This window comes from Salvelinus namaycush, chromosome 14 (genome assembly GCF_016432855.1).
Source record: "Salvelinus namaycush isolate Seneca chromosome 14, SaNama_1.0, whole genome shotgun sequence".
Classification (NCBI taxonomy): Eukaryota; Metazoa; Chordata; class Actinopteri; order Salmoniformes; family Salmonidae; genus Salvelinus; species Salvelinus namaycush.
Window position 1 is genome coordinate 15086636 of NC_052320.1, and position 12230 is coordinate 15098865.

At 42.0% G+C, this 12230-nt stretch overlaps 1 protein-coding gene across 3 annotated transcripts in view; it reads right to left on the minus strand.

Annotated features, from left to right (window-relative positions):
• Nucleotides 1–12230, minus strand: part of LOC120059182 (vitamin D3 receptor A) — a 77449-nt gene that overhangs the window by 23290 nt on the left and 41929 nt on the right. For all 3 annotated transcript variants that reach the window (XM_039008033.1, XM_039008034.1, XM_039008035.1), the window contains one exon: nt 3085–3232. In XM_039008033.1, the coding sequence (XP_038863961.1) occupies nt 3085–3230 (146 nt within the window). In that variant the 5' untranslated portion in view covers nt 3231–3232. The remainder of the gene's footprint in view (nt 1–3084; nt 3233–12230) is intronic.

Consider the following 12230-nt stretch of genomic DNA (forward strand, 5'->3'; position numbering starts at 1 on the left):
TTGCCAGTCTTGTCTGGTCCAGCGCCGGTGGGTTTGTGCCCATAGGCGACGTTGTTTCCGGTGATGTCTGGTGAGGACCTGCGTTACAACAGGCCTACAAGCCCTCAGTTCAGCCTCTCTCAGCCTATTGCAGACAGTCTGAGCAGTGATGGAGGGACTGTGCGTTCCTGGTGTAACTCTGTCAGTTGTTGCCATCCTGTACCTGTCCCACAGGTGTGATGTTTGGATGTACCGATCCTGTGCAGGTGTTGTTACACGTGGTCTGCCACTGCGAGGACGATCAGCTGTCCACCCTGTCTCCCTGTAGCGTTGTCTTAGGCGTCTCACAGTACGGACATTGCAATTTATTGCCCTGGCCACATCTGCAGTCCTCATGCCTCCTTGCAGCATGCCTAAGGCACGTTCATGCAGATGAGCAGGGACCCTGGGCATCTTTCTTTTGGTGTTTTTCAGAGTCAGTAGAAAGGCCTCTTTAGTGTCCTAAGTTTTCATAACTGTGACCTCAATTGCCTACCGTCTGTAAGCTGTTAGTGTTTTAACGACCGTTCCACAGGTGCATGTTCATTAATTGTTTATGGTTATTTGAACAATGGGAAAGTGTTTAAACCCTTTACAATGAAGATCTGAAGTTAATTGGATTTTTACGAATTATCTTTGAAAGACAGGGTCCTGAAAAAGGGACGCTTTTTGTTGTTGCTGAGTTTACATCGGTTACATTATACGAAGCTGCATCAAGTAGCCTAGACTGAGTTATGATATGGCCGACCCATTGATGGGGTGCTTTCTGCGCTGCAGTAGTACTTTTATCACTATGAACCCTATAGGGGCTAGAAGTCGACCGATTAATCGGCATGGCCGATTTCAAGTTCTCATAACAAATCGGTATTTTTGAACGCCGATTATGGCGAATTACATTGCAATCCACGAGGAGACTGTGTGGCAGGCTGACCACCTGTTACGTGAGTGCAGCAAGGAGCCAAGGTAAGTTGCTAGCTAGCATTAAAACTACCTTATAAAAAAACGATTAAATCTTAACATAATCACTAGTCAACTACACATGGTTGATGATATTACTCGTTTAGCTTGTCCTGCGTTGCATATAATCAATGCGGTGCTTGTTAATTTATCATTGAATCACAGCCTACTTTGCCAAACGGGTGATGCTTTAACAAAAGCGCATTCGCGCCAGGGTATATGCAGCAGTTTGGTCCGCCTGGCTCGTTGCGAACTGTGTGAAGACCATTTCTTCCTAACAAAGACAGTAATTTATTTGCCAGAATTTTACATAATTCTGACATAACATTGCACAACCTTCAATGTAACAGCAATATTTAGACTTAGGCTTGCCACCCGTTCGATAAAATACGGAACGGTTCCGTATTTCACTGAAAGAATAAACGTTTTGTTTTCAAAATGATAGTTTCCGGATTTGACCATATTAATGACCTAAGGCTCGTATTGCTGTGTTTATTATATTATAATTAAGTCTATGATTTGATAGAGCAGTCTGACTGAGTGGTGGTAGGCAGCAGCAGGCTCGTAAGCATTCATTCAAACAGCACTTTCTTGCGTTTGCCAGCAGCTCTTCGCAATGCTTGAAGCACAGCGCTGTTAATGACTTCAAGCCTATCAACTCCCAAGATTAGGCTGGCAAAACTACAGTGCCTATAAGAACATCCAATAGTCAAAGGTATATGAAATACAAAATGGTAGAGAGAGAAATAGTCTTAAAATTCCTATAATAACTACAACTTGGGAATATTGAAGACTCATGTTAAAAAAACTAAAACAGCTTTCATATGTTCAAAGCAAGGAACTTAGAAGTTCGCTTTTTTACTTTTCTTCTCCAACACTGTTTTTGCATTATTTAAAGCAAATTGAACATGTTTCATTATTTATTTAAGACTAAATAGATTTTATTGATGTATTATATTAAAATAAGTGTTCATTCAGTATTGTTGTCATTATTACAAATATATATATATATATATATATATATATATATATTATATATATATATATATATATATATATTATATATATATATATATATATATATATATATATATATATATATATATATAAATAAAAATCGTTTTTCGGTCCTCCAGTAAATCGGTATCTGCGTCGAAAAATCATAATCGGTCGACCTCTAATAGGGGCGGCAGGTATACCCTATAGGGGCGGCAGGTAGCCTAGTGTTTAAAGCGCTGGGCCAGTAACCGAAAGGTTGCAAGATCGAATCCCCGAGCTGACCAGGTAAAAATCTGCCGTTCTGCCCCTGAACAAGGCAGTTAACCCACTGTTCCTAGGCCGTCATTGTAAATAAGAATTTGTTCTTAACTGACTTGACTAGTTAAATAAAAAATAACTATAAAACCTACAACCCTACAGTTTTTTAGATGTTTTTTATGTTCTTCATGGTTTCAAGAAATCAAAGGGAAAGAATTGAAGGGAAACCGCTCAGCTTTGAATTCAGCAGCGAACTGGTCGTCTATGACAAACTTGATTTTACTTGTAAAGATATACAGTGGCGTTGGACTCACTGATTACGTGCACTTGTTTCTATGATCGACTAAACTGGTTTACTGTAAACAAGTTTATAACAAGGCTGTGGTTTCTGACATCGTGTGCTGTAAAATAACAGCCACAAACGACAGATCTTGGCCACATTAATAAAGTTACACCCTCTCGGCCTATTCCTTGTCATTAAACAAAAATACATTCTCCCGTTCCTGCTCAAAAGACCAGCTTGCTCTAGCTTTAAAAAGATTCCAGATAATAAGCTTCCATATGGACAGCACTTTAGTTTGGCTTGGATCGGAGGCTGTCAGATCATTTCAATATTGCCTAATAAACGACAGTTTTTATTCCCGGACAGTGTGGTATGTCCTCCGCTGTGTGGGAAGTTTTGAGCCATAATAAGCCCTGGAGCGCCACAGGCTACTCCACTACATTGTGTTCATTAGGGCAAGCAACCGGAAATAAAAGACAACCCTGGATAACCCTTTCTGTTCCAAGTCAAACTGGACCCTCCAGCAAACCCATCCCATGCATAGTGTACCTGTCCTGGTCAGTACCCACCTGAAGAAGCCTTTGCAGCCCTCACAGGTCATGGCGTTGAAGTGGAAGCCTGTGGCCTTGTCGCCACAGACGCCACAGATGCGCGGCGCGTTGCGGTCAAACTCATCAGGCCCCACCACAGACGTGCTCACAGCCATGGTCTCCATCACTGCAATGAGAGAGGAGAGTGTGTTTGGTTAGCAGTGGTCTGGTGCAGTCCATCCTTCCCATGTGTGTGAGCAAGGCTGTATCAGACAGGTTGCATGTGTTGCAACTCAAATTATAGAGACAGGTGTTGGGGAAATCATCATAAGACACAAGACAAGAAACAGCCCAATGATTGTTCCTGTTATTAGCTCTGTAGTGAGTTAACGTCATTTGTCCCCGTCAATGAAAAAAACTGAAGTAATGCCCACCAGAGGTAACACACCCGAACCCCTTTTCAATCTCACTCTGCCTAATTTCCTTTGACAGCTAAAGATCCTCTGGCATTGTATGGAGAGAGAAGAGCAGAGAGACATTATATCCTAGTAGTGGTGTTACATATAGGAATTAGGGACCTCCCAGGAGGATGAAGCAGATCTAACACGGAACAGAAAGCTGGACCAAAGAAAAGAGAACCGGGAAGAGGTTGTGATTGACGGGGCGTGAGAAAGTGTCAGTCAAATCAGTCACATGGCCAAACTGGGTTTAGCCTGCCTGTAGGGCAGGGTTCCCCAACTGGCGGCCCGCGGGCTGAATTTGGCCTATGGGTGATTTTAGACTAAAAACACCAGCAAATGAGCTCCAAGTGGTTTTACATTTTCATAATCTGTTCCAATGTATTCCCACGCATAATTAGAGATGTGATTGAATATAAATGTAAGATTTTAAATAATGTTTGTAAAATTTTATAGCATTTATAATTTGTAATCATGTTCTGACCGCTGACCATCCGCACAAGAAATTTAAAAGATGTGGCTGAATGTAGTTGATCCCTGCAGTAGAGGATGGAGCAGGGAACTGGGAACAGGTCCAGGCAGGCAGCGTAGCGGTTAAGAGCGTTGGGCCAGTAACAAAAAAGTCGCTGGTTCGAATCCCAAACCGACTAGGTGAAAAATCTGTCGATGTGCACTTGTGCAAAGCACGTAATCCTAATTGCTCCTGTAAATCGCTCTGGATAAGAGCATCTGATTAAATAACTCAAATGTTAAAGGCAAAAGTAAAACCAGGGACAAAAAACATGGGATAAATCCATTCACCCAGATTAGCAGGGCAGGGTGATATGGCCTAAAAATCACCTCTCAATTTTTTTCTAATTTAAGAGTGATTCACAACATTTTTTAACTGTTCTCTAAATAAACGTTGCTATACTATTAAAAAGGTAAAATACACAGCATTTCAAACAGTCACCAATAATCAAATTAATTCTGGGCTTGTGACGTTACACCTAGGCTAAATATAGGCCCAAGCCTTCCACAACCATGAGACCCAGTAATAATTTTATCATTTTAACAAGCTATTTTTTTCAATATTCACTGATCTGGTTTTTAAGAGTCTATAAAAATGATCTTTTTGTTACAAATTTAACCAGAACCATGCATAACTTCTTAGAATAAGCATGAGGCTATATAAAATGAACACGGGTATTATACTGAACAAAAATATAAAACGCAACATTTAACAATTTCAAAGACTTTACTGAGTTACAGTTCAAATAAGTAAATCAGTCAATTTAAATGAAGTCATTAGGCCCTAATCGATGGATTTCACATGACTGGGAATACAGATATGTATGTCGGTCACAGATACCTTAAGATTTGCCTCATGCAAACATCTCCTTCGTATAGAGTTAATCAGGCTGTTGATTGTGGCCTGTGGAACGTTGCCCCACTCCTCTTCATTGGCTGTGTGAAGTTGCTGGATATTGGCCGGAACTGGAACACGCTGTTGTACACGTCAATCCAGAGAATCCCAAACATGCTCAATGCGTGACATGTCTGGTGAGTATGCAGGCCATGGAAGAACTGGGACATTTTCAGCTTCCAGGAATTGTGTACAGATCCTTGTGAAATGGGGCCATGCACTATCATGCTGAAACATGAGGTGATGGCGGCAGATGAATGGCACGACAATGGGCCTCAGGATCTTGTGTTTGTTGTCTGTAGCTTATGCCTGGCCATACCATATCCCCACCATTGGGCACTCTGTTCACAACATTGACATCAGCAAACTCCTCACCCATACACCACCGTATGCCCAGTACAGTTGAAAACGGGAATCATCCGTGAAGAACACACCTCTTCAGCATGCCAGTGGCCATCAAAGGTGAGCATTTGCCTACTGACGTAGATTACGACACCGAACTGCAGTCAGGTCAAGACCCTGGTGAGGATGAAGAGCACGCAGACGTTTTTTGACAGTTTGTACAGTAATTCTTCAGTTGTGCAAACCCACCGTTTCATCAGCTGTCCGGGTGGCTGGCCTCAGACGATACCGCAGGTGAAGAAGCCAGAAGTGGAGGTCCTGGGCTGGCGTGGTTACAGTGCGGTTGTGAGGCCGGTTGGACATAGTGCCAAATTCTCTAAAACAACATTGGAGGCGGCTTATGGTAGACAAATTAACATTAAATGATGTGGCAACAGCTCTAGTAGACATTCCTGCAGTCAGCATGCCAATTGCACACTCCCTCAACTTGAGACATTTGTGGCATTGTGTTATGTGACTAAACTGAACATTTTTAGTGGCCTTCTATTGTCCCCAGCACAAGTTGCACCTGTGTAATGATCAGCTGCTTGGTATGCCACACCTGTCAGGTGGATGGATTATCTTGGCAACATAGAAATGCTCACTAACAGGGATGTAAACAAATATGTGCACAATATTTTAGAGAAATACGCTTTTTTTTGTGGAAAATGTCTGGGATCTTTTATTTCAGCTCAGTATATAAAACAACCTCTCAAGCACAAGACCACCTGCTAGTGAGTAGCCAGCTAATCTTTATATTTCAAGTTTAGCCAATTTAGAATTGTTATGAACACACCCTTTGGTCCTTCCCTAACTGTCTGAACAGCATGTTACCTTGTCCACTTTGTTCAGATGTAGGCCACTTGATTTTAACCTTATTTCTCAGAATAACAATGAGTTGCCAATTCCTTATAATTGTGTTTATTGTTGCACATTTATAAAACACAGACTAGACAGCTAGTACAGTCTTCAGCTAAAAATCTGCTAACAGCACGTGGTACCACAATGATGGACGCGACAAACTGAGCATTTATTTTCCAGAATCAGTGTTCACTGATAGTCTCATTTTAGTAGTGTCTGCTCTGCTCGCAATTTGAAGAGTTGAGACATAAAATGGTTATCGATAGAAAAGGTTAACTTCTCTATTACAGTAAAATAATTTCTCAAAACGTTTGTGTCCATATGACCAATTCTGTTGGACCAAACCTCAAATTCAAATAGTTGAAACCGCTCGTCAGAGAGGAAGAAGAGATCGCTCATCTTTGTTGTTTTGAGTGGCAGGGGCTTAGTGTGTGTGTAAACCATAGAGGAAGAAGCAAAGCGAGAGGTTTCACTCTCACTATAATCTGTCCAAAATAAACCCAATGTGTTTCTATGGGCTTATTTTGGGCCTAAGCTTGTTGCCTGCCTTCCCGCCTTTGGACAACGACTCCCATTGTCAAGGCAGAGACATGAGCATCTCGTCAATATATACAGATCTCTGGTGTAAATGGGAAGGTATACAGAGAACAGAAAGAGCATAGGAGATGAGACCAAAAAGACAACACGAGAACAAGTGCACAAAAGCTCATAAAAACATTTAAAAAATATTACAGGCATTAGGAATATCGCACAAAAATAGATTTGAACTAATTTCATATAGGTCGCCCAACCCTACTGCTTAGGCATTCCCATCAAAATGCCAGACACCAATAACCCCCTTATACATAGAAAACAAGGACATGCCATTTCTCAATAGACAGTACTAGCACATTCTGAACCATAAGACTGAAAAACAGCAATAATAAAATTCTTATTTAGCAAGTAATGACCCATGTGTAACAGGGGTGTGTGTACATATGCATGGGGATTCAATGCAGACGCAGGATGTTGATTGATAAACATGGGCGACACACTATCAAATCAAATCAGACCATAACATAATTCATCGTTGTACTAGAGAAATCAACAAGGTTTAGCCAAGATGTGAATAATTGAACAGCTGTCATCTGTTTCTCTGCTGACAAAGGCACTGGTTGGTTTGAGCATTTTGTTCTTTCGTCCACGGCTCACCACAGGGCCAGAACAGAAAAACAAGTTGTTTTTCTTTAGCTGGAAGCTGAAAACATAATGCAGACTGGCGAAGCGAGTCCCTCTCTATTCCTGGAAGCAATCATTAGGTTGTTGGTCTGACTGGCAAAGAATTGCATAGAGACAGAGGTGCCTAATTTAAAGCCAGGCTGCCCCAATGGTAGACTATTCCAGCGTTGCCACTTGCCTGTCTCATATGAGATAGAGGACCAATCCCAAATCAAGCCAGGCCCCTACACCCTAGCCTATCAGAGGGCAAGATGGAATGATTACCATATTTCTTACACCTGCCAAATCCACTCAGATCTCCACAAGTGCATAGGGAGTAGGGCTTAGGGTCGATTTAGGATTGGGCCAGGGCTTCCCCATCATTGTGCCAATCATTGAAACAGGCTTTTAAAGCCCCATCAATCCCCAAACACAGAGCTGAATGGAAACTAGGACTAACTTTCCTAATAGTGCTGGGTCAATGTCAGTGTATGTGCAATTTCAACATCAGCTGTATTTTTGTTAGCTTGGCTGGTAGCTTGGTTTAATTTTCATTTTGACATGGATAGTGCCGGTTGTCCCATAAAACAATTCTCTGCTCTCTCCACAACATGGGGATAATCACTTTCTTACGAAACATGATCCACCCGCCAACAGTGCTGTGTAATGAATAGAGCAAGAAGTCAAATCTCAGTCAGGTCAATGCCATTTAGTCCTTGAGCAGATGCTCAACAAGACCCAGTAAACATCCAACTATCAACACATGTGGTGCAGCAATGTATGCTATTTCGCTGGATGGGGGCTCTTATGTAAACAAATGGAACAAGTGCAATAAAGCAACAATATTAAGCTAGTTTCATCTAATCTATGGAGGCCAGGAGACAAAACATGGATCCTCCACCCTGCTTTGACTGCATCTGTCTTCTGGTCTCTTGGCACGCACCATCCACTAACAAGTAGTACAGTGCCAGTCTTCTCTTTGTGAGTTCTTGCCATCACAAATCTGATGTTCCACAACAGACCTCTGACAGTGAACGACCGCCTGCCTGGAGTCTCACACTGAGAAGATAATGAAAAGAAAGGTCAGGGCTCCAGACTAACTTTCTCAGTTGGTGGCACCAGCCCATTAAATTAGTAATCACCTTATAAAATGCATTCAGCGCAAATTTTTGTTGTTGAAAAATCAACTACTGAGATGGTATGATAGATTTTTTTAAGCAAACATGTCCAACCTAAACGAGTGATTTTAATATATTTTTGGTTGACAATTAGGTTATTCTTGATATATTCTGTCAAAATAGCACTCCAGAATTTAGATTTTCTTTTTGCTCAATAGAGATCCATTTGCCTAAATGTTTTTGTGCACTAGCTAATAGGCTAATCCATTTGGGGATAATTCAAGACCTGAGGAAGTGGAAACTGAAAACACATTAGCTAGATCGGCAACTTTAAATAGTGCTGATAGTTAGCTGTGTAGTTGATTCATCTAGCAGTAATATCCTAAAAACATTTGCACGCTCTACAGCTCAAAGACATGCCAGAAACGTTGGTTTTTAAAACTGTGTCAATCGCACAATATTGAGTTGAGAAAAGACACTCCTCTCTCCAACTAACAGCATATTTTATTACTTATTTTTAACAGTTTTTCCCACAATTGCATTTTGAAGAATGCATTTCTTTCCTCAAAATGCATTGCACAGGGGAGGGGGAGGGAGAGGGAATGTGAGTAGCTCTCATCACAGCAGGCAGTCAGAGGCAGGGCAGGCACTTCCATTGCAGGAATCAATGCACTTTAATTTAGGTGTACGGTTTGACCAAATCATGGTTTTAGACGCCAAATGCTCGACATTAATGGTTGTCCGGGACAAGAAAAAAAAAAACAGACAAGAACATAGATTTAAGTTGTCCGAATGGCTACATGTCCAAAACAAACACAGACATGAAGCGCCAGAAAATGTAGCCAAACTTTAATGAGACTTTTAATTATATAAATATAGGCTAGACGCCAGTCATGTTTGACAAAATATAATGAAGGATAATTTACATTAACGTCGAAAAGACTTCATTCTGTCGACATGCTTGAGGCACAGTTCGTTCAGATCAAATAGTCACAAGACCGGAGAGTGAAAGACAGCGCCTCTTGTGCACCACACGTCACCCACATGGAATCTGGGCAGAGGCAAATCAGCATTTTGAAACTTTAACCATAAACGTAATTGTTTAAAATCGACATTTTAGGTCATTTTATGATGCATGTCTTACCTTGTTTCAAAGTAGCCTAGCCAAAATATAACTATAGACATGTTGAGGGCATTTTCTATTTTTTTTTTATAAACAATATTCAATATGTCATTGAAACCAGCATTTCTCTCATGTTCTATAGGTTTTCAAATCAATGTTACTTTATTGTCCAGCAGCCAAAGGCACAATCCTAATCATATTAGTAACCCATGCCAGTTGATGCATCTTTAGATCTCCCCTCTAACAGATATCTTCATCACATGAAACCGCTCACACGTGTGGTGAGCTTTTGAGAACTGTCAATATTTTAAGCTAAATGGTCTGATCTGTTGCATCAACCTCATTGCTTTACAATATTTTGATGTGGAGTGGTTGTATGATTTTTGGATCTGTCATCCCAGAACTGTCCCAGAGTGTGTTGGTCTTAGCCATCTTTTTTTGTAATCGTCCCAGGGACGACGGGACGCCCTTAATTTCAAGCCCTGGAAGGAATTATTTTATCAAGAAAAAAAAATTGGGTTGTACATTGTAATGTTGCAATATTTTATAGGCTTCCAAGGGTGTCCAACCATCCTCCAGGAGAGCCTTAAAGGGGAAATGTTGTATTTTGAGACGGCTCCATTTTGCATATTCAAGCCTAATAGGCAGAGTGTAACCTACATTTGTCTGGTTCTATGGAAAAAGGATAGTAAAGCATTGTATTTTGTAAAGTGGTTCCTTGGGTCATACAATGCAGCAAAAATGGTTTTAGACTTCAGCTTTCGGACAAGTTAAGAAATATATATATATCTTTCCTACTTGTCCAAAAGAACAAGTGGCAAAAAAAAGTTCGCTTCAAGCCTTGGTTTTGAGTGAGGTGACCAGCGAATTTGAAGCCTGCACTGATGCGACCAAATAAACATTTTACTCGCAGAGCCATGTCAAAGGGTCGCAAAATGCGACTAAATGGTCGCAGCCTAGAGCCCTGGGCTAGGTTGAATGTTACGTTGCTGTGCAATAGAGTTTGCTACTCAGGGACCTAACTATTAATCAGGATGATTATTTTAGTCACCAGTCACTACACGTTGTTCCTATTGTCGCTCCAGACCTGAGAAACAACCAACCTCAGTGCAGCTACAGGACATCACACAAGAGGGAAGAAAGCGCTGATGTTATCTAACCGGACGCTCGCTCATAGAGCAAACGACCCAGAAACCATTAAGATGGGGGGCCATAGGAAAGGGGCCATGTGAGAGTCGCATTTAGTCACAGACATAAAACCCAACAACGGGGCGAAGCCTTCCCCAGGCTTTACCCAAAAAATACACACAATGATCAGATTGGCTAACACAGCTACCGCGCCCCCCCCATGGACGCATTGCTCTGATAAGGTGCGGTTTCATTGGCCAAAGTTACACGCAAAAAAAACAAAGACCAGGTCACAGCACCATTGCGTGCTGCCTCACTTGTTGTGCATGTTATTGAAGCAACAATCATAGGGGCAGAATTGAGCTAAAGGGCCCAAAAAAAAGCAGGTGGGCGGCCTCCTATTCTTAGTGAGCTGAGGGCAGACAAGGAGCAGGCGAGGGTAAGACCTGGGTGAGACGCACACACGTGACACGCCAAAAAACACATGGTGGCATACGGGCCAAGTCATCAATCCTGGGCACTTCTGCAGCAGAGACATGGTTGTTTAACGATGGGCACCGTAAGCAGGGTTCAACACATGCCCAGCTGTACAGTCGTGGCCAAAAGTTGAGAATGACACAAATACCAACTTTCACAAAGTCTGCTGCCTCAGTTTGTATGATGGCAATTTGCATATACTCCAGAATGTTATGAAGAGTGATCAGATGAATTGCAAAGTCCCTCTTTGCCATGCAAATGAACTGAATCCCCAAAAAACATTCACTGCATTTCAGCCCTGCCACAAAAGTACCAGCTGACATCATGTCAGTGATTCTCTCGTTAACACAGGTGTGAGTGTTGACGAGGACAAGGCTGGAGATCACTCTGTCATGCTGATTGAGTTCGAATAACAGACTGGAAGATTCAAAAGGAGGGTGGTGCTTGGAATCATTGTTCTTCCTCTGTCAACCATGGTTATCAGCAAGGAAACGTGTCGTCATCAATGCTTTGCACAAAAAGGGCTTCCACAGGCAAGGATATTGCTGCCAGTAAAATTGCACCTAAATCAATCATTTATCGGATCATCAAGAACTTCAAGGAGAGCGGTTCAATTGTTGTGAAGAAGGCTTCAGGGCGCCCAAGAAAGTCCAGCAAGCGCCAGGACCGTCTCCTAAAGTTGAGCTTGCTCAGGAATGGCAGCAGGCAGGTGTGAGTGCATCTGCACGCACAGTGAGGCGAAGACTTTTGGAGGATGGCCTGGTGTCAAGAAGGGCAGCAAAGAAGCCACTTCGCTCCAGGAAAAACATTAGGGACAGACTGATATTCTACAAAAGGTACAGGGATTGGACAGCTGAGGACTGGGGTAAAGTCATTTTCTCTGATGAATCCCCTTTCCAATTGTTTGGGGCATCCGGAAAAAAGCTTGTCCGGAGAAGACAAGGTGAGCGCTACCATCAGTCCTGTGTTATGCCAACAGTAAAGCATCCTGAGACCATTCATGTGTAGGGTTGCTTCTCAGCCAAGGGAGTAGGCTC